The sequence below is a fragment of the Lycorma delicatula genome, chromosome 2 (assembly GCF_047948215.1).
Source record: "Lycorma delicatula isolate Av1 chromosome 2, ASM4794821v1, whole genome shotgun sequence".
Classification (NCBI taxonomy): domain Eukaryota; kingdom Metazoa; phylum Arthropoda; class Insecta; order Hemiptera; family Fulgoridae; genus Lycorma; species Lycorma delicatula.
Window position 1 is genome coordinate 232,846,672 of NC_134456.1, and position 25,890 is coordinate 232,872,561.

General features: G+C 34.7%; 1 protein-coding gene across 1 annotated transcript in view; it reads right to left on the reverse strand.

Moving 5' to 3' along the window:
* Positions 1-8,674: 8,674 nt before the first annotated feature.
* Positions 8,675-25,890, reverse strand: part of LOC142320088 (uncharacterized) — a 33,652-nt gene continuing 16,436 nt past the window's right edge. The window contains exons 5-8 of the mRNA XM_075357764.1: positions 21,508-21,644; positions 13,885-14,025; positions 10,951-11,081; positions 8,675-8,693 (exon numbers count right to left, since the gene is read on the reverse strand). Coding sequence (XP_075213879.1) covers positions 13,959-14,025; positions 21,508-21,644 — 204 coding nt within the window. The 3' untranslated portion in view covers positions 8,675-8,693; positions 10,951-11,081; positions 13,885-13,958. The remainder of the gene's footprint in view (positions 8,694-10,950; positions 11,082-13,884; positions 14,026-21,507; positions 21,645-25,890) is intronic.

Below are 25,890 nucleotides of genomic sequence, written 5' to 3' on the forward strand. Positions count from 1 at the left end.
GAGAGTAGCTGGTTGGTGGTCTCGGGACTTGACTGCGATAAAGCAGGCCGTGGGCCGACTCAGGAGAGCCGCACAGCGTGCGCGTGATCCTGACCGGCGCGAGGCCTTGTTTGCGGAGTATCGTCAGAAAAGGAACGAGTATTTTCATAGAATTAGGACTTCTAAGCGAGATTCCTGGCGCTCTTTTGTTCAAGAGCAGGGGAATAAAGACCCTTGGGGTGTTGTTTATCGTGTACATGGTCACAAGCGGAAAAAGGACAGTCTTCTGTCGGCTCTCTCGACCCAAGACGGCGTTGTAGTTGAGAAAGATCGTGTTCTATCTCGTCTGATGGACGATCTGCTCCCCGATGATACCGAGGTTGGTGAGACCTCGTATCACCGGAGAGTTCGAGCGGCGGTTGTGGATTTCACTACAGACTCTGTGTCTTTGGAGATTGCTAAAGCGGAAGTCCGCCAAGTAATCTGTAGCCTGGATAGGAACAAAGCCCCCGGATATGATGGTATTACGGTGGAGCTCCTTGTTCGCACCCTCCCTGTAATTCATGGCCCGTTGACTAGGGTGTTCAGTAGGTGTTTATTTGCCGGGTATTTCCCGGCTTGCTGGAAGCGTGGAAAGTTGTTATTCAAAGGTGGCGACAAGAACCCCACCGTTAGTTCTTCTTACCGTCCTCTGACGCTCTTACCAGTTGTTGGAAAAATTTTCGAGAAGGTACTTTACCTCCGCATTAATAGTAGGCTGAGTTCGAATCACATGTTGATGGACGACCAGTATGGCTTCAGACCCGGTAAGAGTACAGAGGATGCGATTCTTAGAGTCCTGGATCTGGCTTCAGGCAGTGAGTGCAAATATGTACTCGGTGTCTTCTTGGACATATCCGGGGCATTTAATAACTTGTGGTGGCCCTCTGCCTTGTTTCAATTGCAGAAGAGTGGTTGCACGCAGGATGAAATTAGGACTCTCTCGAGTTATTTCGGCGAAAGAACTGTCGTCCTTCGTGACGGCAGTTCGCAAATAGGAAAGACCTTGTCAAAAGGATGTCCACAGGGCAGTGTATTAGGTCCACTCGTCTGGACCATCGAGTTTGACTCTCTCATGCGGCTACGTTTGCCCGGTGGCTGTCGCGTTGTGGCGTATGCCGACGATGGACTGCTGCTGTTTGAGGGTGGCTCGCGTGCTGAGATTGAGCTCAGAGCGGCACAGGCATGTAGGGTTTTGCAGTTGTGGAGTCTTCAGCATAAGATGGTGCGGAGAAAACCACTATGATGTTTTTGAAGGGCCGTCTAGCTGCAACTCGCCATCCGCGGGTTGTGATGGACGGTCGTTCAATTAGGTATGTCACCCTTCAAAAATATCTGGGTGTTATCCTTGATGAGAGGCTTCTCTTCAAGGAGCACCTGCAGTATGTGGCGAAGAAGGCAGTTGATGCTTTCTTCGGAGTCCGTAGAGTGGTCCATCCCGATTGGGGGTTGAATTTCCGTACCATGCGGATTCTTTACAAAGGTGTTTGCGAGGCCATTATGTTGTACGCTGCGCCCGTCTGGGCTCATCGTTTGCGGTACCAATGCTATAGGGACATTATATTACGAGCCCAGCGTCTTCTTTTGTTAGCGGTTGTCGGTGGTTACAGGACTGTCTTGCGAGAGGCAGTAACTGTGATCGCGGGCATCATACCTGTTGATATTTCGGCTACGGAAAGTAGCCAGCGGTATGTTGCAAAGAAGGGAGGCCTTCTTACTTCTGGGCGTATGCGTGAGATCGAAGACCAAGGTTTCGACTCTTGGCAAGATAGGTGGAATACTTCTTTGACAGGTCGTATACAACAGGTTCTGTAGTCCTGGTGTAGCTACCGGACACGCTACTAGGTGGAATTTTATCCCCTCGGGGGGGAATCGAAATGCTATAAAACAAGCTATTTGACATCGCATTTAATTGCAACCAAGTCAAAATCATTCACTGAAGGGGAATTTATTATCAAATGTATGATTCAGATGGTGGAAGTATTGGGTCCAGAACAATTAAAAAAGTTCGAAAATGCAAGCTTAACAAGAAATACCATTGCCAGCAGAATTAATGATATAGCCAAAAATTTACGCAATCAACTAAAATCAATAATTCTAACATTTGAAACCTATTCCATTGGAATTGACAAAAGCACAGACGTACAAGATAAAGCTCAGCTAGTTGTTTTTATTCATGGATATGAAGCAAACTTGAAAATAAGTGAAGAGCTTCTGGAAATTATTCCAATGCACAATACAATAACTGGGAGTTGATATTTTTAGCGCAGTGATGGATAATCTGAATAACTGTAATTTATTATTACAAAAACTAGTTTCTCTTGCAACTGATGGTGCTCCTGCTGTGACTGGTGTTATTAAAGAAGTTATTACACAAGCAAAAGATAAATACACAGAACAAGGCAAACAACATGTGGTTACCACCTTATTTGACAATATCAACATTTTCAAACAGAAATTATTACTCTGGCAAAAAAAATTCAAAAAGAAAATTTATCTCACTTTGAATCTTACCAGTCATTACAGAAATCACCACAATTGAAATTTTCAGAATATACCAACCAAATTAAATTGTTAGAAAATGAATTTAAAAGAAGATTTTTGAACTTTAAGAAAAGTGAAAATCAATTTCAATTATTTACTTCTTCTTTCTCCATTGATGTTGAAACTGTTGATGGAAATTTACAACTGGAACTAATCAAAATTCAGTACGATTCCATATTGAAACAATATTATATGGATGTTGGGATTCCACATCTCTATAATTATTTATCACCGGAGCGATTTCTCAATGTGTTATTAGCAATTAAACATATTTTATCTATGTTCGGTAGCACATATTTGTGCGAACAACTATTTTCCACTTTAAAAAATAATAAAACTGCAGAAAGATCAAGATTAACAGATAAGCATATGCAAGCAATTTTAAAAATAACTACAAATTCAACCAAATTTTGAAGATTTGGTTAATGAAAAACGTTGCAAAATTTCTTTAAAAAAAAAAAAATGATATTATTTTATTTAAATAATGTTAAATTGAAAAAAAGAAACTTTCCTACATACATATATTTATATTCTGTGTATTATTATTTTGCATGTATTGATTTGTTTATAATAAAAGTTATGCTTATCTTTATTTCCATTTGTTTTTTTTTTGTTTTGCGGCTCGTGATTTAATATATAATACTTAATATGGCTCTTGGTGGTTAATGAGTTTGACATGCCTGGGTATGCAGTGTGGTAACACATAAAATATTTTGAGTTTCAATCTTTATCAAGCTTAGTTTTTCACATTAAAAAATTCATCTCTGATCAAATAAATTACAGCAGTTGTAATTTGCAATTGGCTGTTCAGTCTGTAACTGTGAGCATTAATAAATAAGTAATACAGGAAAAACAATATAATAGATTAATGATTGAAAAGAATGAATTATACCTGCTTCACAAGTAAATCATTAACATCTTTGTCAAGTTGTGTACGTGTTGTATCAACAGCTTCCAGATTAGTCTGAGTGTCAAATAAAACCCCTTCAAGAGCTTCTTTTTCACTACGAAGTGCTGCCAGTTGTTCCTGAAGCCGCTGCAGCTCCTTATCATTAGTTTCCAACATTACCTGAAATTTATCAGATGTAAGGATGTTTTTTTTTTAAATCTTTCATAAGAAATGATAGATGTCTAAATATGTCATTACATGTTATGCACAGTTGTTCAGTTAATAACAAATGCTTTTAAATAACCAACTTTAAATAAAAAACATATAACTGTTTGGTCAGTAATAATGAACAAACTAAGTAAAAATTTGGTTGGAATTTGAATTCCTTTTACTTTCTGCAAGATGTTTACCACCTGCATGGTTAAACTGTGTTTTAACCATGCAGGTGGTAAACATTTAACTTTTTTTTTCAGAACTGAAAAAATTTTATGAATTTACCCACTTTAGTGAAATTCAATTAAATTTATTAACAACTGCATTAAAAAGAAATCCATTGGTTATAAGATCAATAAACTAAATAGTTTTATTACTTAAAAACTTGAACAAATGAAATGAAATATATGGATATAACAATATAGAAGAAAATAAATTAAAAAAAAGAAAATATAATAACCTGCTTCTCCTCACAGTCCTTGACAAGGTCTTCTAGATTGCGATTAATACGAGCGTTTGTTTCATTTGCTTGTTCTAAACGCTGTCTCACTCTAGTCAGTTCATCATTAAGTCCTTCCTTCTTACGTGCTAACACAGATAATTGATTGCTAAGATCACCTCGTTCTCTTACAACTTGACTCAGTTCCAGTTTCAGCTGAAATAACATTATATAATCAGATGTACATAAACACTTATTGCTGTGTGTGAAGAATAATATATAATGATTTAATATTTGCTTTTATCTAATATTTTTCAACATTACATACATAAAATGACTATTGGTTTGTGTATTTCTACTGTCACTGCTCCTTTCAGTTGTCTATTGGGCCATGTAGCACAGAAAATTTTGCAACCTTTCATAAAACTAAACCACATGAGTACATATACTTAGTAAATACTATGCCAGAAAATAGTGCAATGTATTCTTGATGGGTATATGTAACTGCTACTAGTTACTCTAAAAATATCTATGTATTGTTATTCAAATTTTATCTAATATAACAGAGATAAAATATTATTATCTTTAAATTTAAAAATTTGACAATAGTCTTAATAAAACTTACATTACTGATTAAGCAATGGTTGCTGTTAAAGTGCTCATAAGGAAAATATGAAGTGTATTTTTAAAGTAAGATCCACTTTGAATTTGCCGCCTATATATGAAATGTAACAGATTGTGCTTGCATAACTCAGTTATTTTGATCAATAGTCAGCTGTTAGCAACAATAGTTTAGTTATTTTATTGTTAATTATTTATATTGATATGATTCGTGAGGCCCACCAAGTGTGAAGAATGTGGAGTAATCTGAATTTTGCTGGAAAACAAGCTGAGACTGAAATTCACAGACAAATTTGTGATGTTTACAGTAAAAATATTATGACTTGACTATCTTATTAAGGTAAGACAGTGGTGCTGTTCAATTCGAGAAGAGCAAATTAATGTTCATGATGAAGAACATAGTGGCCAGCTAATGGTGATAATGGATGATTCGATTGAAAAAGTTGAAGAAAAAATTTGATCCGACGCTTTACTGTTGTCACAGCTGTCTTCGATGTTTTGCAATCTTTGATCTATGAAGTTTTGGGATAAAAAAATTGTGTGCCAGGTGGGTGCCAAAGAAGTTAACTGATATATACAAGAAAAACATCTTGCTGCAGCACATGAATTTTTGTGGTATTATGAAAATGAAGATGATGAATTGTTGGTTCACCTTGTTACCAAAAATGAAACCTATCTTTCTTATTTGAATAACAAGACAAAGGAGCAGTCAATATGATGGCTGCATTCATCGTTTCCTACACTGAAGAAGCTGAAACAAGGACATTCGGTAAAGAAGCTTATGAAAAAAAGTTTTCTTTATCGAATGTAATGATCTTATAATTACTGTGAATACCGGTACATATTACAAAACATTAAAAAATCTTAGAAGATGTATAAAAAACAAAAAATCTAAAGATACTGCAAATTTTTCAATTAACCTATCCAAATAAAGAGTTAACCAATTTTAAAAATTGATAAAGAAACATCATATAAATCAAATTAGATGAAAAATAATAATATTATTGATGTTAAAAACAATTGCTGACTGATTATCTACAAAGAATCTTTTTATTTTTGTAAATTACCCAAAATGAGACTACCTCTGAAATCACAACTTTTAAAATGGTTGTTTGATGTATCTAAAAATTCCCTCAATCAAAGCATCTGAACAATGATTAAAGGCAAATCAAAGTCACAAAACCTATTTGGATAAATGATTTTTGTACTTTTTATTCATTATTTGTGATACTGATAAAATACAGTGATACTAACAATTCACTAAAAGTAGTGGATACTATATTCAAACTAATAAATAGATAATTATATAAAATCACAAAATGTCACCAATTCACTGGCTTTTCACATATACTTTTCAGTATTTTCTAAATATCTGGACTGAAAAATTGAAATTTAATTTTTTAAATTGGATTAATGTAAAAATGTTACACAATTTATAATTCAACTTTATAGACAGAACCATAGATTCTAAGAAACCATTAACAAATCAACTAAGTGCAGCATAGTAGCACATTACCATTCAGATTCAATGACAATGAACAGCAAGACACATATGGAGGTGTGATATTTTACTGATTGATTCTTCAGGTGGGCAAAACCTAGCATGGTATAGTAGCTTAGTATCAATGAGGTCAAGGATGGCATAAGTTATCTCCAAAAATTAAGATACTACAAGAATTATCATGTAACCATTTCTAAAGAATGACCGGGAAAAAAAGTCTCCAAACTGCTTTTAAAAATAGGATGGGCACTTGAAGAATTATGTAGCAATCACTAGTCTAAAAAATTTGTATGAGATGGTGAAGTAATTAGAGGTTGATTTATAGTTTATCCAAACCTTGGGAATCTGAGAACATTCTAAAAACTAAAAGTGACCATAGAAAGAGACAACTTCATTAGAGAAGGCAGATAAGTAGATTTTTACTAATTTGCTGATATACGAATGGAGGACATGCTGCTGCTAGAGGTTGAGGATACAGTACACTATCTTGAAGAGATTCTCTTCATGCTCAACCTTCCAAGCATTCCTCTAAATAACCTCATTTCCTTAGGGTATCTCAGCTCCTAGTTAAGGAATGTTTTGTGATTGCAACTAACAAGGTACAGGGAGATTCTCTGAGGAAGGAGAGCATAGAATTGATGGATGATAGTTTTTCTCAAGGCCCATTACTCATCTTCTATGTGATTTGTTCCAGAATAAGACCTTTTGGTTGTCTGATATGCCTGCAAGAGAACAGACTAACAGCCATCACAGTTTTAAGAAGCTTTTCTCTGGAAAAATAAAGTAAGAAATTTGTGCATTTTTATTTTTGACAGTTAGTGAAGAAAACTATAAACTTTTGAAACAAACCAGATTTTATAATAAAACATAACTTAGATTAAAACATTTTCAATTATTTTGAGTCAGTGAAGACAGTTGGAAAGCTGTGATTAAGAATGTTTTGAAGAAGTTAATAGAAATGTTTTTAAAAAAATGTTGGTTCAGTTTGTTATTTCAATTAGAAAGATTACAAAGATAGGATTGCTTTATATTTTTATTAGAAATATTGTTTTAATTTAAATCAGTTTCAAACTGATGTAGTTTATAATTTTAATTTAATGAGATGTGCAGGCATCGACTGCTATGATCATTTAGCTCAAATGGAAATTTGTAGAATATGAAAAATGACATGCTTGACTGGGATTCAAACCCAGGATCTCAAGGTTTAAGACAGAGATAGCTACCACTCGTGCCATGGAGGCTGGCATAAAAATTTATTATGACGGAATAAAATTAATAATAATAATTAATAAATAATAATTATTATTATTTTTAAGAATAAATATTAGTAAAATAAAATGGTATTTTCATTTAAGTAACTATTGTAATTCCTTTACTTCTTAAAAATGCTAAGCACACCTCATTTTAATGGAGCAAAAACTGTCTGTTAAAGATACCTTCTGTTAAATAAACTAGTAGAACTAAATCTGAGAGTTACATGCAGTAATGGCTAACTGCCACCTGGAATTTGTTTATTATTTTTTCCTTTCTCTTTTGTGATACAGCCATTTCAAAAAAACTTTATAAAGATAGTAACTAAAGTCCAATTGCCAAAAAAATTGTCAGTTTGTAAATCCAATCAAACACAGATATTTCACTCAAAACTAATATTTCATCAAAGCAATAATAAGTAGATAGTCAAATCCTGAATCCACGAAAAATATTAAGTTTCACTTTACAAATAAATAATGTGTTCTCTCAACACAATCATTAGAATTAATGCTATAATATATACAATTTAGCAAGGAAAAAAGCTTTTCCCATTCAGCCAGTATGTAACATTTGTTAATTGCTTTTGTTTTTAACAACAGAATGCTCTTACACCTTTTACTACTCTTCAAATATCTTACTGCTCTTTTCTCATTTTAACGCAATGAATACCTAAAAGCAAAATAGCTCAATAATTTAATTATTGCCATTCTTATGTGATTATTTTTCCATTATTTTATATTAAAACCTTTCAGTACCTCTTTATAATCCCTAAAATTTGGTTTTTGTTGTGTTTAGTTAATGATTTAAATCATATGATATCACTGTTTTGAAAATAATATCTACAAAGTGTCAAGAAAAGCATCACAAAATTTTAAAAATTCAAAAAGAAAATCCTGTGGTGAATATTATTTTCAACAGCACTGCTTGAAAGAATAAATAAAAAAAGTAGATACATGCATTTCTGTCTTTTTAAACAGTGAGAAATCAATGAAAATTTTAAGCAATAAAAATTATAAAATCTATGCAATTAATATATAATATACACTTACTTTTTCTTTTTCAATTTCAAGAAATTTGCATTTTTCATGGAGAGACACCTTTTCAGAATCAAGATCAAGTCTCATCTGTTCAGCTTGAAGCAATTCCTTTCGTAAAGAGCTGAGGTCATTTGCTTGATCAGACACTTGACTTTGCAGACCTGACTTCTCCTCCTCCAACTGTAAAAATTATAAAAGTTGTATGTTTGAACAATATATAATTATTATTTTTTAGTGGTTATGGCCAGTATCTGTATCCATGTCTGACTTCTGTTACATTTTACATTTCTAGCCAGAGATTTAAAATGGATTTTACAATCCATTTTCTGGCAAATAATTAGGTAATCCATCTAACACCACTTTTTATTTTTTCACTTCATTCACATGTTATCTTCTTATAATTTTAAACGCATTTTTGGTGCTATTAGTTCATATTATATACAGAGATCTGAAGGCCTACAACCTCTTTAGCATTTGAGTCCCAGTTATTCCCAGCCATTATTAAATATTCTCCACTTTTATATATTTGATTAGATTGTTTGTTTATCTTCTCAAATGTATTTTCTGTTTCATAATTTTCTTTTAAATAAGTAGGCATATAAACCTGTAGTATTTTGGTTAACTAGGATTTTGAATTAATCCTGAATTAAATATTTCTGTGTTGTTTATAACATTCCCCGCTGGTCTACCTTGTTATTCCTCTGACTACATTATCTGATTTCATGTCAATAAACCTCACATTATCTGATCAAAATTTCAGGAAATGAGGAAACCATTAATTACCATGAGTCTGAAGAGTCTATCAGAACAAACCTGAATAAAGCCAGCTTAACTAAGCTAAATTAATAAAGCGTAAACAATGTTCTGATGATAAGTTAAAAAGGAAAAAATTATCAAAAAAGATCTGTGACAATACAAATGACTCAGTGCAATGAAAAAACAAGAAAATGAGTTATATTAATTAATAAATACATTAAATTAATAAATGAAGCACACTGTCTTAATGAGATACATTAAAACTTTTTAAAAAACAAATTTTAAGTTTGCTTTTTAAATATATGGAAAATACAAATATACAGTATATAAGTTCTACTCTGTATATAGTAGAATCTTTAACTGCCATAAATTCTTTAGAAAAAACAGCCTTCCTTGTTTAAAGTTTCTTCTTTGCATCCATTATATAAAACAATGGCAACAATAATACGTTTGTATGGTAATGACACTTGGATATTAAGAGAGATAAATGTAAAGTACTAGTTGGTGAAATAAAGTTTTTTCATTTGACAAAAGAGAGGGTCAACTCAACTACAGCAATATATAATGAAAATATTAAGAATTTAGAATTAAATAATATTACAACTCAGATAACCAGACAGATATCATAAAAGGAAGAAAATAAGAGACAAATACAAATGTGTGCTCTTCAAGAAAGTGGGTTAGGCAATTAAAATATTTTTCCAAAAATATTTAAAAAATTAAATATTAATTAAAATATTTTACATAAATCATAAAATAGAATTAAAAGACACCATTTATGTTATAGGTTATTGATTAAATTTCACACAGATTCTATAATTGTACAGGAATTCATGAAAGTTCCAAAATGAGAGAATCAGAATATTAGTTTGAACATAAACTCTTCATATACAAATTAAGAAAGTTAACAAATATCAAGAGTGTTGTTAGCAAATATAAATAATGTAAGTAATTTTTAAAAGCTAATGTCAGTAATTTAACATTATTACTCATAATAGATAGTCCACAAATGATTTATCATTAAAGAATAACCAGGATTCAGAATTCTACTTAGTGCAATTTCCATGATTTTTTTCTGTCAGCTACTCAGTATCTTACAACATGGATTCATGAAATTATATAATTTGAGCATTTTTGGAAAAATATTTTAATTACCTAAATCATTTTCTTGAAGAGCATAAATCATTTTGTATTTATCTTTAAATTTCTTTCTTTTAAGAGTTAGATATCTGTCTGGTTATCTGCACTGTATATCTGTTATCTGTATTGTAATGCATGTAGTGGAAGGTAATACTATTTAACATATATGAAAAGAGATGACTCAAGATACACTGAAGTTTTATATCATTCTATAAAATATTTTGTTAATGAAAAATGGTTATGAATATGGTCCTGGGAATAGTGTGAACTGTACTCTTTCATGATATTGCCTAACTCCTGGAATCTCACAGGAAGTTGTACCTTAAAAATTAAAGTATGTAAGTGGTCAAAGACATGATTAAAATATTCATTACCACAGTTAAATAATACTGAATGCAGTTTATGCAGATGTGCAGGTTAGCAATTACATTACTGCAGTAAGCATATTTTGCTATTGATCTTAGTATTCTATGTCCAAAAATAAATCAAGTTAACAAAAAAAAAACAGTAATAAATAAAATGACTTTGTTACAAGAATTACCTTTTTTATCTAATCATATAAGTTTCGTTTTTCATTTTCAAGACCCACAGTTGCAGATTCAGCCTTTGCTAGAGTTTCATGTACGTCAAATCTCTCCAGCAGCACTCGTTCCAATTCAAGCTCTAATTCTCCTTTATAATAAAGAGAGAATGAAACATATTTTGTTAATAAAATATATAATACACATTAAAATATATCGATAATGAACATCGACACTGGGCACCAAGTGGCAGATGCACTACTTTTTTAAACTTGGTGTTCAAGTTGATTTCAAATGTGCTTTCAACTCTGACTAAATTTACATACTGAACTGTACTATAATCTGACTAACAAAGTAAAATGCTTGAGTTTAGGCTACTTTAATTTTACAATCAACAGTAACAAATCACATGTTTTACATCAAATTAAAGCTCCTTCTGTTTTTTATAATAATTGCCATAAATTTATTAAACAGCAAGAAATATATCATTTACACTTAAAAGATAATTTTAATACATATATTATACATTTAAAAATGTATACATGCAAAAAAATATGTATAAATAAATGTAATGAAAAATAAATAGAAACATTACAAAGAAATTAAAAATGCTTTATGGAGAAACTGTTGGTTATAAAATGTTGGATATCATAATACCTTTATCAATGGAAAATGATTGTCCTTTTTTCATGAATAGGCTGCTCTGTCTCATGTACTGAGCAACTGATTCAAATTTTTTTTGAACTTGATTGAACTACTACTTTCATTTTTATTTCAGCCACCTGTTTAAGTCTATAAAGATTGCTCCATAAATTTGTTTAAAAACTGTTTATTATACTTAAATACTATTTTGATATGATTATTGGAGATGAAAATATCACGTTTTTAAATCTCTTATCACAGATCTAGATACTGAAAAACCCTGAAATGTGGTAAATGTAAAGGTAAAAATTCCTACTTTAATAAAAATTAACTATACATTTTATAGAATTTCGTAAAGTTTTACAGCTTAGAAGCCATGCACAAAAATGACATAAAAATGTGCTTTTTCTGTGTTTTTCTTTAAGTATTAACTCATACATTTATTGCTTTTTAAATAACCTTTTAATAAAATAAGTTTCAATCTTCTACACAGCACTAAAACATACACAAACAAAACATAGATATCCATCATGATTAATTATATTTTTGAACTATTTATTAGCTTTTTTCAATATTTAAAAAATTGTAATTGATAACTACTAGTTACAACATAATAGCTCCAAATCAGTTACTTTTTTCATTAGCCATATTACACTAAGCCTTAAAGTACAAATTTTATTTCAAAAAAGAAGTGCATGAGTGCTGCATGAAAATATTTAAATATAAATTTATAAAAATATTCAACTTTACTTTCCATGTTAAAAAAAATTAAATAAATAACATAAACCTGAATTGCCTGCTTAAATTGATTTTATGTAGGGACTAGGAAATGATTTTTAAACAATTAAGGAGGAGTTTATGAGAAGTAGCTAAACATGTACTTGAAGAGCTGGTGAGACCTAATTTCACCATTCATATTTCAAAGTAGATTTAAATTTGGAGAATATGTAATACACAAAGTATAGTAACAAAGAAGTTCAGTATACTATAAAATATAATTAATATAATTCAGTGTAACCAGATAATGGAATGATAAGGGTAGAGAGAAAGAAAAATCTCATGTTTGGAAAAGGATCGCAAAAAACCAACTAACTGGCTTGCTATGACTTAATAAGGGATTTTTTGTGGTGTAAAAAAATTATAATTTAACTAATTGGAATGAGAAGAGTTTATTAATTCGAGAAGTAGAGTCTCATATTGCCAAGATTTGAAACATGAATTTATTTTTTTAAAAACTCATAGCTAGGATTATTGTTGTTAAGAAGATGCTATTATCATTTTTATATAATCTGCGCATATTTTTAAATATCAGTGTATGTGAATTTGCCAGATAACTAGATTTCTTGCAAGTAAGAAAATGTATAGCCATACCTACATGTGGAAGATACTTTAGAATTTTGCACTTATGTTTAATATAAGTACTTTTTTCTTTTTTTCCCACTTTTTAGCTTCTGAGAATCACCGTCAGGTATTACTTCAGAGGATGATATGTATGAGTGTAAGTGAAGTGTAGTCTTGTACAGTCTCAGTTTGACAATTTCTGAGATATGTGGTTAACTGAAACCCAACCACCAAAGAACACCGGTATCCACGATCTAGTATTCAAATCCATATAAAAGTAACTATTTTAGCCTAGCCTTTACTAGGATTTGAACGTTGGAACTCTCGATTAATATAAGTACTTACATGTACATAACTATACTTTTCTGCCAATTTAGTTTTAAAGCTACTTTTAAATTAGTTAGAAAAATTGTTAAACAACTGATAAAAAAAAATACCCACTTACAAGTCGACAAAGCAAAGCTCATATTCATTACTAGTACCACTGGAACGTAACTGTACAAAGCAGTAGTTCATAAACTCTCCAAATGTGCACCTCATCTTGTCGACTAGTATATATACTATTTCTACCATAATGATGTGTGCTAACAGTAAAACTTAAAAACAACAATACATTAAATAATTCCATACTATTAACTTAATGTCAGTTCTGGATATAATTTTAAAATATCATATAAAAATAGAATTAGTTTGCTATAAACAAGTGTAAATTAAAACAGGAATACTACAATCAGCAGTTCCAAACTTACAGAGACTGTTTCTATGGTGGTATACCACTAATAACCAGGTCAGCATTTGCCTTTGTAAACCACTATCAAGAAATTCTCTATATTTTATCAAAAAATAAAGAAAATTTTACATAATTTTTTTGGAGAAGTTTCATGTGCATACAGATCAAAAAATAAAAAAAAATATTTTTTATGAAATGTAAAATCTGCTGAAAGCAAATATAAAGTCATAAAAAAAACAACCTCTAGCCTTTTCAGATTCAATCCGATTTTGTTCAAGCATGTCCTTAGACAGATATGCCTTGTTCAAATCTTCTCTAATAGTAAGCAGCTTCTTCTCTTAAACGACTGCACCGATCCTCTTCAGCACGAAGATTCATTTCTCTGTATAATGAAAAAAAGATATATACACATTTAATGAAATTTATCATTTACTTTCTTAAATCACTTATATAAAAAAAAGTATGGATCTGCTGCAATGTATGGCACGTAAATATTAATTTAGATCAGTGATTCTCAAAGTGGCTCCTAGATGTCACCCTGGAGAGCCACGACTTCTTCACAAAGGAGCTGTAAAATATTAGACTATTTTTATAATTTATTTTTATTTTTAATTCAGTGTCATAGATTTGCTGATGCAAACAACTTAGTTACTGTTTGCAGAAGCCTCTGTAATGTTTAGTAGATGATATGATATTAGTCTCTCGATTGTTTAGTTGTTGAATTTTCTAATACTTGGTATTTATAAATAAATAAATGTGGGTTTTGTGCAGTTATATTGTTTAATTAGATTTCGGAAATTGTATCAATTGAATATTGTGATAAAGTCAGCTGAAGTTTTTGAAGTATTTTTTCCCATATACATTTTTAAAAATGGATCAGTTTTTACTAAACAATAATAAAAGTAGTGAGAGAAAAAATGAAGAGATTAACCAGTATGAACAACTGTAAAAATTAAAAAAAAAAATGACAAGCTAAATTGGTTGTGTGGATCTTGGTTTTACGACAACAGAAGTCAATGGTGAAGAGACGCCACAATGCGTTTTGTGAATGAAAGTTCTGACCAAAATGCATGCTGCTAAGTAAACTACGCTACTAAGTAAACCAAAACACCATCTATAAACCATTCAACCTCTTATAATCACAGAAGAACTCATTCTACCACCTGCTGTAGATGTGGTGAACATTATGATCAGTGAGTCTGGTGGGAAAACTACTTTCAATAAACATCTTTTGAAAGAATAAAAAAAGTTTCAATAACACCTTTGACAAATAACACCGTAAGCTGCAGAATACAGCTCATAGTAGAGGACTTCAATTCTGATCTTATTCTTTTAAACGATGGGTCAGGAACGTTTTTCAATGTCAGAGATGGATCGACGTCCTGTATAGATCTTGCACTCATAAGCAGATCGATACCACTGAGGTACACCTTCCATGCTTTAGACGATCTGCATGGAAGCAATCACGTCTGGGTGCAAATTGTAACTGATGTTACAAGAAAAACATACCCCATTTCTAAAAGATGGTTGTCTGATAAGGCAGATTGCACGAGCTTCACAGCTAGGACAATACTCCCTGAAACAACTGGAGTTATCAGAGCCGATGTCGACGCTATAACTAATGCGATACTTGACTCGGCATCGAGAAATATTCCCAAGACATTTGGGAAACTTACAAAGCGACCCATTCCATAGTGGAACAATGAAATAAATTAGGCTATAAAAGAAAGAAAACAGCGTATAATGCCTTTAAGAAATGTCCTACGACAGATAATCTTATTGCCTTTAAAAAATACAGGGCGTATGCAAAACGACTCATGATAGATTCAAAGAAACGATCCTGGCAGCAATACGTGTCATCCATTGACAGAAATACTACTGCATCAGATGTTTGGAGGAAAGTGAAGGTGATTTGTGGGTATAAAAACTTTGCTCCCATAACTAGGCTTCAAAATGAAGATGAAATTAAGGACACTCCAAACAAAATCGCAGAGTTATTATCCAATCACTTTGAGAAGGCCAGCAAAACGGCTAACTACAATGAAGATTTTCAGATGAAAAAAGCAGAACTTGAAGGTCTACTAAATTTCAGAACTGTGTATAATTACTCATACAATGTACCCTTTAGAATGGAAGAATTCATGAAAGCGTTGGAGAAAGCAGGAAACACAGCTGCTGGTCGGGATGAAATCCATTATAACATGATCAGGCAGCTGAATACCACTGCAAAACGCAGATTACTAGAAGTATATAATCAAATATAGCGGGATGGAATGTACCCGCAGCAGTGGAAAAAAGCACACGTTGTTCCAGTACTAAAGAAAAAAAAAAATTTAACAGATCCCAAAAGCTATCGTCCTATTTCCTTGACGTGCGTTATGGGAAAAATACTCAAAAAAATGATTAATAATCGACTAGTTTGGCTTTTAAAAAAAGAAAAACTGATATCACCATATCAAGCAGGTTTTCGACAATACCATTCTACCACTGATCAAATGATCAACGTAGAGAATATTATATACAACAGCTTTATTACAAGGAAACATTGTGTTGGAGTCTTCTTCGATCTTCAGAAGGCTTTCGATATGACCTGGCGACATGGAGTAATGCTCCAGATACATGAATGAGGCATTCGTGGCAATCTGCCAGTTTTACTCAGCAACTACATTAATAACCGTACTTTCCAAGAACGCGTCAATAATGAATATTCATCTGAAAGAAACTTGGAAAATGGCATACCACAAGGTTCACCGTTGAGCGGTACCTTGTTTACGATTGCCATTAATAAATTGATGTTAGCCATTCCAGTAGAAATCAGCAAAAGCGTCTATGTTGATGATTTGGCAATTGTGTATGCCAGCAAAAAGACTGCTATGTGAAATACAAATTACGAGTGATTGACGCTCTAAACAAAGTTGCAAGGAATAATGTTTTAAAATTTTCACCAGAAAAAACGTGCTGTGTACACTTCTGTAGGAAGTGAATTCCTCACCATGTCCTATTTTGATAATTAGCAACAATCCAATACAACATAAGGATAATGTGAAATTTTTAGGACTGGTATTGGATAAATCCCTTACGTGGGGATTACATATACAGGACTTGAGTGATAGAAAAAGCCCTAAACATTATAAAATATTTATTGAACATCAACTGAGGCTCAGATAAATATCAGAAATAATATTGATACTCAGCAATATTATTGAGACTGTATAAGGCAATGGTTCAATCAAAACTAGACTATGGATGTTTTGTATACTCATCCGCTAGGAAGTCGCATTTAAAAAAGTTAGACGTAATTCATAATAGCGGAATAAGATATGCGACAGGCGCTTCCCGCACAAGTCCTGTGACTAGTCTAATGTCCGAAGCCAGAATATGCCACTACATTATAGAAGAGAGATATGCTCTTATCAAGATATGCAGCAAACATATGGGCTTATCCTGCTCATATAAATAACAAACGTTTTAACAACCATCCTTTGGCTGCTTTATATGAACATTGTGCTACCTATTCCAGACCAGCCGGAATTAGGTACCATGAATTAAGAAGAAAACACGAAATTGCTATTCTAGAGACATTGGCAATTTCTACAAGAGAAATACTACCATGGCTCTTGCCAGCGGTAAGTACAAGGTTGGATCTCTCTCACGAAGAAATAAAAAAGAAGCCAGCAGTGATCATCCAACAGGAATTTTTATCAACTGTCAGTAGCTATGAAGAAGATATTAGAAGTTATACTGACATTTCTAAAATCGAACATGGTGTTGGATGCTCCATATTTGTAAATGGAGAAGCCCACTTTTAGAAACTGCCAGATATGGTCAGTGTCTATACAGCAGAACTTACTGCCATACAGCAAGCTCTTCGGTACACAGAAAACTATTGCGAAGAAAAAGTGCTAATATGTTCCGATTCTTTAAGTGCACTTGTTGTAATTCGGAACAAGAACATTAAGGATGTTCTAATTGCAAACATCCTGTCCATTTTGTACGTTCTAAATCAACGAGGACAGCGATGCATATTTGTATGGACTCCAGGGCATGCTGGTATTGCAGGTAATGAAAGCGCGAATGAAGCTGCCAGAAAGGCAACAGTCTGCGATGTTTTGGATGCAATTCCTGTAAGGGTGGCAGATGTCAAAAACTGTCTAACCAACATAATAAGAAACAAGTGGAATACTGACTGGAGGAGTTTAAATACAAAATTAAACTCAGTCAAAACTTCTCCGTATAAATGGAGCGATGTGAAGTTGACTCGCTGAGAACAAGTAGCTGTGACCAGGCTTAGAATTGGTCACATGCGAATAACAAATTCATATTTGTTAACCGGTGAAGAGAGACCAATGTGCGATGTTTGTAATAAAACACTTACAATTAAGCATCTAATGGAAGAGTGTACCATATATGAGGACCTCAGAAAGAGGTTCCAGCTAAGAAATGATATTGCTGCTGATTTGGATAATGGAAATGAAGAAAAATATTTGCTTATTTAAACACCAGTGGACTTCTTAAAAGTCTGTAACTGAAAATTTAAAGCTGTGTTAAACAAACTCTAAGGGGTAGTTTTATATATATAACGGAGTCTCGAAGCATGGCACGTCTAGTGATGGGAGGTAGCCCTCTTGCCTAGGCCGCCCTGGCTCACCTGCATGCAAGAGCAGCGAGTCGAGGTGTGTCCATTGATGGCATGGGGATCCTCAAGGGTGGACTGAGGGCGCAAGGCTATGGGTAAGCGCAACGCATGCCTGTAGCCAAGTAGGTCAGGACTGAGAAGGGCAGCCTCCGCTGAGGGGCTTTTTGACCGTCCTGAAGAGGTCAGATTGACCACCTCTTATGAAGCAGGAGGACCCTGATGGGTTACGTCCTACGGGACTGATTACTGGGGGTGAGTCAACTACCACAGACTCCTGGGGCGGCTAATATGCTGCTTAATGGCGGTTCTGGTCTCCCCGAGGGTGCTTAAATAAATAAATAAATGAGACAGGTTGACGGAGATAATGGTATTGTAAAGACTGATATTTTCCTTTTATGTTTTTTGAGATACTATCTCAAATTTTAAGATCAGGGCCCTTTACACTCCATAAGTGTTGTTTGTTTATTGTTGTGGTTTAATGTTTTTGTGTACTTTGTGCTTTTAAATAAAAATGTAAGGACCCTTTACACCCTTATATGACGACCCTGATGGTGATACTAACCTCTTTTTAAGAATGTGACGAGGGCTAATGACCTTAACAGTCGATGCCTGTAAAAACATATAAAGCTACAACGTAACTATAAAGCTACAATGCTTCCTACATTATAGTTGATGCTAGATTCTACTTAGGCTGGCTACTGAGTTCCTCTATAAAGATAATCTTGGATGAAAATTAGAAGTCAAAGGTGAACAATTGTCTGGAAATGATGGTCTATTTAATGCATTAATTGTTAACAAGCAATGTAAATAAATTTATAAGAGAATAGTATACAAAACAGCTAATTAACACACTTGATATTAATACAAAGGGGAGACTGGAGCCCTAGCCCATGCTGGGGTCTAAATTTAAGAATTATATGCCTTTGGCTGTATGATCAGCTGATGACAGTACAAAGAGTTGCAACCACACAGTATGTTTGTGGGGTTTCTGGTATACTTATATAAATGATTGTGCTTGTTCCATCCTGAAATCTTGCAGGAGCCATTTCTGTATTGAGACACTATCAGGATAAATGCTAAGTCTGACATCACAACATGTGGGTAATCGCCAGTTCTATTTGGACGGTCTTCACAGAGTAGTCATGTCTCAAGCAGTGAATTGTTTGGAGGCAGGTAACATCTTTGACAGGAATAGGCATTACACAAGAATGATCTCTAAATCAGGTCTTTCTACAGCAATAACCCATTGCATTATTCCTAGTAAAGCACTGCTTGGTGCTGGATAGTGAGTTGATGAACTTTCACGTCTGGAATTTGATCACTGTTGTAATTTTAATGTGTGAGAAGTGTTTAATTTTTTTCTAAAATCCACATTGAAATAAAAACAGGAGTGCAAATCATGTCCCACTTAAGAAACAGCTGATGTTTGATGATAAACGGTACTTGCAATCAGTGGCAATGCAATCAAGACTTAGCCAGTTGATAACATGGCCTACTAAAAACAAGTCTATGGCCACATTATTTGTCAGTAACTTGCTATACTGATTCTTGGAAAATCCTAACACATGTGCTGATACTAATCTAAAGTAATTAATATTATACTGAATCAAAATAATTTACATATAAATTAAGTCAACTATATAGCTGTAAAGCAGTTGACTAAGAAATATCCAATGCTTTTGATAATCAAAACTTAAGTTAGTAATGAATCTGAGTTTAATACATTTTCTGGATATTGAGAATGCATTCTGTACACTCTTAAATAGACAGGTTGTACAAAATTACACCTCTTATTTCATATCTTCTGGATAAATTCAAACCTGTTTATAAACCCAAGTAAAATTTGTCTTTAGATGAAGGAATGATTCCCTGGCAGGATAGGCTGCGGTTTTGAAGATACAATCCTGCTAAAATTATAAAATATGGGTTATTAGTCAGAATGGTATGTGAAAGTGACAGAGATTATGTTTGTAACATGGAATTGTACACTTGGGAATGTAAAAGATTGGAAGAAACTATTCTTTCTGTCCTTGATTGTAATCTTGGTTTATGGCATCACATATACCAAGATAACTACTACAATAGTGTTTCAATTGCTTAAAGGTTATTAAAATATAAAACCAGACTTTGTGGAACAATAAAGGCTAATAGAGGTTTACTGTGCACTTTGAAAGCTAAACTGAAAAACTTGAAAAACAGGGAATCCACATTTGTCCGTAAGGATGATGTACTACTTGTTGGGTGGAAAGATAAAAGGGAGATCAGAATGATTTCAACAATCCATGGTAGTCAACAGTAAACAACTGGTAGAAGGGTCAGAAAAACAGGAGATGAAATAGCCAAGCCTGAATGCATTTTAGAATATAAAAGCCATGTGGAAGGTGTAGATCATGCAGATCAGTACTTGTCACATTACTCAATGATGAGAAAGACAAGAAAATGGTACAAGAAGGTGGCTCTCTTCCTAATAAGTTGTGCTCTTTTCAATTTATTCAGAATATACAACTGTTTGAACCCCCCTAAAAAAAATTGCATATAAAAACTTTCTTTTGGCTGTGGCAAAAAATTGGACACCAATAGTGAAAGAAACCTCACAAGATTCAGACTCCAATTCAGACACTGACAGTGTTCGTCTAGGTCCTTCCCAACCAACCAAATGTGCCCCATTTAGTGACCTCCCTCCATATAGACTGAGTGGTGACATGAAGAAACATGCTCTTGATGTTATTGTTAGTTCTGGAGGGAAAAAATATCCTACAAGAGCATGTAGAGTGTGTGTTGCAAAAAAACTTAGAAAAGAAACAAGGTACATTTGTAAGTTTTGCCAGGTACCACTTCATAAAGCAAGCTGCCTTCAGAGGTACCATACCTTGAAGGAATACCAGAATCTCCTCTCATTATTTTCAGCAAGTTTTGTGGAATTTGGACAATGGTGAATGAAGATATGATTTTTTTCTAAATGCATGCATAAATTTAGAGATCCTGGTTTAAATGCCCAGTAACTAGGGTAAATGTGGACCAGTAACCTGGTCCACAATGTGTTAAGTTTAGTTTTTACAAAATGAGAAGGTATGTTATTATTCCATAGATGTAAGCAAAGGTCTTTTTTATGTAATTATATACAGAGTTCAATTTTGCAACACTGGAATAAACAGAAATTTATAAAAATATCAAAGTCAAGCTTATTACTTTAAGAACACTTACTTACTTATTTACAAGTTTACAAACCTAATTTCGGCATCTTTCAAAATACGATCCACTTCACCTTGCAGGAAAGCTTTCTCTTCTTCTAAAGTTTCTGCCACCTTTTGCAAACGACTGTTAGCTTTTTGAATTTTATCATAATCTGTATTTAATGCTTCAATCTGTACTAAAGATAAGAAATAACTAATTTTAAATTACTGTTGTTGATGGATATTTTACATTTTACATTGTTCTGATTAGCTTTGAATAGAAAAAGACACTGACATAACAAAATGATTTCATTACTAAAAGTTGAGTAGTATCTAACTAATTTTTCTACATAATCACCAAAACAATTGAGGCATTTGTCGTATCATGACACCAGCTTTCCAATGCCCTCTTCAAAGAAGTTTGTTGCTAGTGAGGTAAGATATGTCTTGACAGCCTTCTGAAGTTCTTTGTTGGTGGTGAAGTGTTGTCTGCCAACCATGCCTTCAATTCTCAAGAGGTGAAAATTCCTAGGTGCTAGGTGTGGACTGTACAGTGGATGGTCAAAAACTTCCCACTGGTATTGTTTGAGAAGGCCTTGCATCATGTTGGCACAATGCGGTCCTGCATTGTCATGGATCAAAACCATGCCAGATGAGAGCATGCCTCTATGTTTGTTCTGGATCACTCTGTGGAGGCAATGTAATGATTCCCAATAAATTCCCTTTGTTATTGCTGTCCTCTGCTTCATAAAGTCCACCGACAAGACATCTTTATGCTCCCAAAAAAATTGTAGCCATTGTTTCCTGTTGCTCATTGTCTGTTTGAACTTTTCGGCTTGTTTGAAGTGTGCATCCACTTCTTAGACTGCTTTCTAATTTCTGGATTGTCATACTGGATGAAAGTCTCATTGCCAGTAACGATAGATTTATTTGCTGCATTTTGTGATCGCCATTCAATATTTTTCAGACCCAACGTGTCCACATATCCTACATGGATATCCCACGTTCCGGAATCCTAGGTCTTTAGTTACAATTGTGTACCTTGAAATTTCTGGGATTTCTGTAGAAAGTTCACTTATCGTAAACCTCCATTTGTTGTAGATAAAATCATCAACATGCTCAACCAGGCGTACAGTAGCACCAGACTTGCGTCCTTGCCTACCTTCGTCATGGATGTCCGTTCACCCTTATTTTCATTTCCTACACCATTCCTGGACACTACCATCACTCAAAGTTTTCACCATACACTAGGCTCGTTCTGCAATGGAATTCAGCAGTGCTACATCCTTCTGCCTGCAAAAAACTTATCACACTTTGCAACTCAAATTTGGCAGGAGCATCGATCATAGAGGGGTTCAATTAGAGTAGTTCAGCATAGAGTAGTTCAGCTTAGTTTGAGGCAGTGGAGCTGGCAATGGCAGTGGTTGAGGTGGGTGGGACGGTGCAAATCAGAACATGCAGACCTGGGTCCCATCTATCTCTTGTTTACTTAGATGAATGACGGTGGGCTGAAAAAAAAAACTGCTTTATCAAAAGCAGGTGGTAATAACTCTTGAACATGTATTGTGTGGATTGTATATAATTGTTGCTCCCATATGTTCGCCACACACTTGATTTCGAAATATGAAAGCGATGTTATAATCTTCTGGTGTTTGTGGTGGAAGATACCTGTACCACAATCAATAATGCTTCTTCAGTGTTGGCATTTCTCACTAAACGTTCACGACTAGCATCAAATCATCGTGGTTTAAGCATATCTGTTTCTTGAACTCGCCTCTCCATAGCCTCAAATGTTTTCAAGTGTAGTCTTGTACAGTCTCAGTTCGACCATTCCTGAGATGTGTGGTAAACACTTCTCTACAGAAGAGGTTGTCACGGCGATTCATAGTCTAAAAGACTGAAAGAGTCCAGGACCAGATGGTACCCCCGCATCCGTGCTGAAGGGATTGGTCAAACTGGTACCTTGGGAAGATGACTGATATTGCAAATTACGGTCTGGAGAACAAGGTCTTCCCAAGGTGCTGGAAAGACGCACGTCTTGTCTTTTTGCCAAAACAGAAGATTGGAGGATTACCCACTGAATACTGCCCACTAAGCTTGATAATCAACATGGGAAAGGCGGTTGAAAGGATGCTGATATTCCGGCTACTGGAGGAGTTAAGAGCGAGCGTCAGCATCCACCCAAATCAATTCGGATTTTGGGGCGGACGGTCGGCAGTTGCAGCCATTGTCAAAGTGGTAAACTGGGCAGCAGAAGTACGCCAGGACACATGGAGAACTAGATCTAGGCCAATGTTTATATTAATGGATGTCAAAAACACGTTCGGATACTTAACCTGGAATTTAATAAAGACGGCCCTTATGAGGAAAGGAGTAAGCGACTATCTACGTAGGCAGATTGGGGAATACTTGAAAGATCGTTGGATAACCGCAGATGTACAGAATGACAGACTGCAATTCCAGATATTTGGCAGGGTATTGCAAGGATCAGTCTTGGGCCCGCTTCTTTGGCTCTTAGTGTATGACGGAGTGCTTAGCTTGCGCCTACCAGACGGAGTTGAAACAGTGGCTTATGCAGACGATTTGGCCGTCTTGGTCAGCGGCAAGACAGAGGGTGACTTGGAGATGTGTGGCAACAAAGCTTTAAGCTATTAGTATAAGTATGTGGCTGAATGAACACGAACTAGAACTGTCACTGAATAAATTCTAGTTCACAACGTTAACCAGCAAAAGAAAGATAGGTCGCATTGATCTAAGAGTGGGAGACCAGCCACTCCAGAACAAAGACAGTGTAAAATACCTAGGGATAAAGATTGATCAGGCACGCAAATTTAGCCAGAATGTGTCAAAAATTTAGCCAAAATACTGATGATGTCGCATACAGCTCCTCGCGTTTCTAAACTAAGACTAGTAATGTCGGCGGTAACATCTGCGATCCTGTATGCCCCCAGGTTTGGGGCTTTGCCATGAGAGTGAAACGCAATCTAAATAAAATACAGTGTCCACAGACGCACACTGTTGAGAATAATTGCAGGTTACAGGACTATCTCTTACGAGTTAGCATGCATGCTGGCTGCAGTTCCTCCGATAGATTTACAGATTAAGGAAAGGAGTAATAGGTATGGAAGCACAGATAGATCAGATGCAGAACGTAAGAACGCTCAATATTTGGAGTGAAAGATGGGCAACAGGTGATAGATCATTATGGAATAAATGTCTCATATCAGATCTAGAGGCATGGATCAAACATGGACATGGTGAGGTGAATAATTAACTATCCTAGATGTTTACAGGCTACAGTGCCTTTGAATATTATTTACATAAGAGTGGGCAGGATGATTCTCCTTGCTGTATGTCTTGCAGCAGGGATGATACAGCAGAACATACCATCTTTGAATGTAACAAGTGGGAAGAGTTGCGAATACAGGCAGATATGGAGGGCCTAAGACCACCTGAACTGGTGCCACATAACTTATCTATAAATAATTGGAGGGCATCTGAGAAATTAGCAACATTAGTTCTGCGCACAAAGGATGAAGAGGCTTACAGAGTTGCGAATACAGGCAGATATGGAGGGCCTAAGACCACCTGAACTGGTGCCACATAACTTATCTATAAATAATTGGAGGGCATCTGAGAAATTAGCAACATTAGTTCTGCGCACAAAGGATGAAGAGGCTTACAGACGTGGTTTTTAGTGTAGATTAGGGAAGGATGGACAGCCCCAGTTGTGAGGGCTGGCTTGCCGAGGTATGCCAGTTCCAATAAACAGCTGGGAACTCCTGGGGCTTTAGGTTGGGGAATTAAAAACAAAATAAAACAAAACACTGAGTCCCGGCCACAGGGTGGGGATCCGGGGGCGATATAGTCAAGCCTGGCTTTCCGCTTCCCCGTAGTTAGAGGCAAAAGACACAAGTAAAAATAAAAACAGAAGATCTGACCGTGGGGGGGGCGCTGCTGATCTGCCATGCCGGACTTATTGTCGGTAGGGCGGGAGGCCCCCTTAGAGTTAAAGGACACTTCCCTGGGCTGAGCTTTACTTAATTTTAATTGTATGTCCGGCCCAGGGGAGTAGGGAAAAAAAGGTTCGCTGGGGCAACCCACTGTGTTGAATGTCTAGTGGTGAATGCATCTTCCCAAATCAGCTGATTTGGAAGTCGAGAGTTCCAGTGTTCAAGTTCTAGTAAAGGCAGTTACTTTTATACAGATTTGAATACTAGATTGGATAACAGTGTTCTTTGGTGGTTAGTTTTCAATTAACCACACATCTCAGGAATGGTCAGTAAAAGACTACACTTCATTTACACTCACATATATCATTCTCATTCATCCTCTGAAGTAATACCTGAACGGTAATTTCCAGAGGCTGAACAGGAAAAAGAAAGAAAAGATTTACTGGGGCAACTATACATGCATGTGTATGTACGTATGTATGTAT